A 4,505-nucleotide genomic window follows, 5' to 3' on the forward strand; every position below is an offset into this window, starting at 1 on the left:
CCTGCTGTTATTATCGTCCCATTTTAGAAGCAGATTGATGGCCGTTTTTTAAAAAAATGCAGCCCTGGGGTTTCACATACTTTTCCCTTGCTGTTGTAGGTTACAGTCGGGCTTTTATCCAATAATTGTAACTGTCACATTTGACAATGAATGTTTACAGCCTGGATTTGGTCTTGAAGGCACGAAGCTGCTGTAGTACAAATAAACACCACAGGGTGTCATTAATCCTCTTAGAGCTTAGCCAATCAAAATGACACTCCCGCAGCGTGTGACACACAAATAACGACAGATGCGGCTCAAATTTTATTCACATTTATTTTTGCTTTTAGTGTGCTCACAGAAAATTAGAACACCTTTAAGCAGAGGAGTTTAATAGCAATTTTTTTTTTGTACGCAAAGTTACATTCCATCTCTAAGTCAAACTGGTCAAAGCTTCTCCAGTATTTACAAAAGGAAAAGGAAAAGAGAGAGAGATAGAGAGACAAGATGCTACACAAACATTTGCATCTGATAGATTCCTTAAATTTGGCAAAGACCACTGAAAAAGCATTGCCTGCTGTAATCAAAAAACATACCACAGTATATAAACAGTTAAACCATTCCACTTATCACAGCTTGGTTTCAAAATTGCTTAAGAAGGTCTTCCAGGACTACTTTTGTTTTGTGTGTGTTGTTATCTTACAAAAATGAGCGGGTGGAAAAAGAGCTGCAAACTTCATGTGCTTCTTGAGATCAAGATTTTTCATTTTGTACAATAATCACAGTTAAAAACACCCCGCCTATACATACTTACATTTTTATTAAGGTCGTAACCAACAATAAACAATAAAGCCTATACAACTTGTTTTTCTACTGAATCACTGACTGGTACAGCTAATGAGAAGTGAGAAGCTCCTATGAGTTTATATGTTTCCTAAAAAGCTAACTCTGGGACTGTTGTCTTCTTGTAAAAAGGACTTAGTGTTGTATGGAGAATATAGATGTTGGTCTCTTAGTTTTTTAGACTACTCTTTCATAATAGTCTGTGGCACATTTCCCAGACCCCCCTCCCCTCATTTACAGCTCAACCCCTCCTCCTTCATACCATGGGCATGTCCATACTATTTTGTTTACATTTTGTATAAAATTCAAAAGAAAAAACTTAATACTGATGAAAAAATATATGGCAGAGTGTGGATGTATTAATCTGTTGTACATGTTGAAGCCACCCACCTCCCCAGCCCGTTGGAATGGAAGTAACAATGGACCGAGATGGGTTTTGTGTAAGGGGGGAATGTAAAATAAAAAATAAAGAAAAGCTTTAAAATATCCCTGGTTGTAGACAAGTTCTTCAAAGCCACGACCGGGCATCACTCCAACATACAAACAGGGAAATGTTCTTTGATTATCTTTTTTTTCTCCTTTTTTTCTCAAATTTCTCTTCTTTTCGGACTTATTCGGCAGCCTCGGCAGCGGGAGCCTCTGCTGACGCTGCTTCCTGTGAGGCGGGGGCTGCCTCCTCTGTTTTGGGCGCCTCCTCGGCCGGCTTCTCCGCCGCCTTTGGCTCTTCTGCCTTCGGCTCGGCGGCGGCGGGCGCGGCCTCCTCAGCGGGTTTCTCCGCCGCAGCCTCCGGCTTGGCCTCCGCCGCATCTTTGGCCTGCTCGGCGGCAGGTGCGGCCTCCCCCTCGGCGGGCTTGGCCTCCTCAGTAGCAGCTCCCTCGGCCTTGGCCTCCTCCGTGGCCTCGCCCTTGGCCTCCTCGCCCTCTGCGCCCTCTCCGGTCTCCTTTTTGGTCTTCTTGAAAGAAAAGCCGCTCAGCTTGAAGGACTTCTTGAAGGAGAACCTCTTCTTCTTCTTCTTAGGGGTTTCGTTACTAGTTGAAGGCGTGGCACCATCCTCGGCCTTTGCCTCGCCCTCAGCTGGAGCAGCTGCCTCTACCTTGTCTCCATCAGCAGCCTCCTTCTCAGCGGGAGCGGCCTCGGCCTTCTCTCCCTCCTCCTTGGGGGTCTCCTCGGCAGTGGCACTGCCGTTGGCCTGCACCTCCTCTTTGCCATTCTCAGCTGCTGCAGAAGCATCTCCGTTGGCCTTAACATGGCCGTTCTCCTAAAGAAAGACAAACCGGCTGTTAATGAAGGGCTGGAAATTAATGTAGTATTAATTTCAATTGTGATTTTGGCTTCTGGCATCATTATGAAAACAAGATGATGGAGATTAAATGACTTCTGTGCCACATGCCGTCTTGTGCTCATTTGGTCATGTGTGGTGCATGATTCGACATTTTTAGTTAAACATTTGGCCAAAAAAAGAACATAATCGCTCCATCTTAACCTAATTCTTTTTAATATCTTCCTTTATACAACTTGAAGTAGCATTTTTGTGTGTTTTTTGTTCAAATATATTTCATTTTTGGATGCTTAGAGTAACCAGAGAGTTTAAGAAATGATTGTGATGCTGGTGAAAATCAAGAAATATTCATGTTTCTCAATCGTGCCCTCATTTCCAGACAAAAACAGCCATGATTCTGATTTTTCCATAATTGAACAGCCCTAGTTAATGCCATGAAGGGAGCTGGCAGGCTTTCAACAGTTGCAGTGCCACTGATCGACACCTGGGGCAGCAGACACCGTCACATCAACCCCGACAAAAGCAGACTCTCACTTCAACATGGATTCGGTTTCTTTCAACTTTACATAGAATTATCAAAAAATCCTCCACCAAACAGCAGCAAAGACGGAAAGAATAGCATGTTTTCTCATCATTTCTACCAAAACTCCATCCCCATCCCGTGCGTAAAAGAGCGCAGAGCCTCGCCTGGATCGGCAGCTGCTCATTAAAACAGCAGATGCTCATTAGTCTCGCAGATCACGGAGAGCAGAGTTCAAATAGACTCCCAAAAAATGAATAAAATCGAAACCAAGCTCTGGAATATCTTTTCACTTCTTCCTTACAAAGGAAAACCTAAAACTGGGGCGACTCAAGCCGGTCTGTCGCTCTCCATCGCGCACCAATGTCTCCAAACCTCCCCAGCCTCCCTCCTGTGTGATAGCAGGCTGCCATCTCCACTTTCTAGTCGAGCATCTGTAACAAAAGGAGTGGTGCCCCGAGCGCACAGCCTTTGTTGGCGTCGTGTATCTTGTCTTATTCAGCATTTTACGCACTAAGATCAAGAGGTGACTTCATTCAAACCAAAACAGATCATAATCAACGATCCTAAACATATTTTTTCGCTTTTATTCGACTAATCAATAAATCAAATGAGGACTTTATGCAAATCACTCAATCTAAAAGGAAAGAATCAACCAAATAGCCTCACTCTCCAAAATGAGGGGTTTTTGGGTCAACAGTTGCTTTAATATTCGTTGGATGCAGCGCCTTGATTTCAGTGAAAAAATGAAAATGTACAAAGATCATCTGTTGCTTCTCAACTGGAATCAACCTAAATGTAAAAACACGTCTCTTAATGAAGTTTAAAACCCCAGAACAGATCTCCATTCAATCTATCTACAATTACGCACGGATTGCGCCCTCAGAGCGCAGCCCTCCTCCACACCGAGCTGATTCTCCTCTGATGGATGCTCGGAGCTGGATGATAAAATATCATTTACCTGTCCGTTGGTCTTGGTGGGTGAAGCAGCAGCCTCTCCGGGTTTTTCAGCCGAGACTTCCAGCTTTCCAGCTGTCTTGGACAATTGCGCTCCCATGCTTTTCGCTCCAACAAAGAAACTCAACCGATCCAAAAAAACGAACAAAGACCCCACAAGCCTCTTTGTTGAAACTCAGGCTCTTCGATGCTGTCTCCCGCTCTGTGCACGAAGAAAAAGTTCACAGGGAAAACGTAGAGCAAAGTCCAGTGAAGAGTGAGCGGGATTTTTAGAAATAGCAGCAAAAAGCTGGCAGCGGGAGAGGACGAATAAAATCCGCGTCGCTGTAGACGGGCTGCAAAATGGAGAAATTTCCCTTGTTGCTAATAAGATGCGGAGTCCAACGCCCAAGTGAGGAGATGAATGGGCGCTCCGAGCGATGACGGCACCGAACTCAGAATCAGCCAATCAGAAAGCCTCAGCTCTGGGCGTGGGCGTGGTTATGGGAAGGGAGTGAACAATAGATTGTAGCGCTGCGTTCATGGCACGTAGGAATACTGACGATAGGGGAAGAATTTGCAGTATTTCACCACATTCCTGGAATGTCCCTGCTCAATTACCAGACTTACTTATTCATTTATTTCATTTGACTTGACAATGTTGACCAAACCGGGCAAGTTTGAAAGTTTTGACAGCTCTCTTTAACCATAATGTTGTATTTTTGTATTTCCTGTAGTCTTACAAGGGAAGGAAAGTTAATTAACAGAGCTACTTTAAAATAAAGAGATATTCAGAGTGACTACCAGTAAAAAAGGACATTTATAACATTAAGAGGATGGAAATACAGGCAGTAAAATAGAATTTATTCAAATGTATGGTAAAAGTAAATTAAGTCAAACATAAATCACAATAAAGATAGTAAAATATATTCATGTTTGGTAGTGCTC

At 43.5% G+C, this 4,505-nt stretch overlaps 1 protein-coding gene across 1 annotated transcript; it reads right to left on the reverse strand.

Annotated features, from left to right (window-relative positions):
• Window positions 1–296: 296 nt before the first annotated feature.
• marcksa (myristoylated alanine-rich protein kinase C substrate a) lies at window positions 297–3,968 on the reverse strand. Its single transcript, XM_041806116.1, has 2 exons — window positions 3,583–3,968; window positions 297–2,080 (listed from the first exon to the last, which is right to left on the reverse strand). The coding sequence occupies exons 1-2, from the start codon at window positions 3,676–3,678 to the stop codon at window positions 1,433–1,435; spliced, it is 744 nt and encodes a 247-aa protein (XP_041662050.1). The 5' UTR covers window positions 3,679–3,968; the 3' UTR covers window positions 297–1,432.
• Between the last annotated feature and the right edge of the window lie 537 nt (window positions 3,969–4,505).

The sequence above is a fragment of the Cheilinus undulatus genome, linkage group 14 (genome assembly GCF_018320785.1).
Source record: "Cheilinus undulatus linkage group 14, ASM1832078v1, whole genome shotgun sequence".
NCBI classification, from domain to species: Eukaryota; Metazoa; Chordata; class Actinopteri; order Labriformes; family Labridae; genus Cheilinus; species Cheilinus undulatus.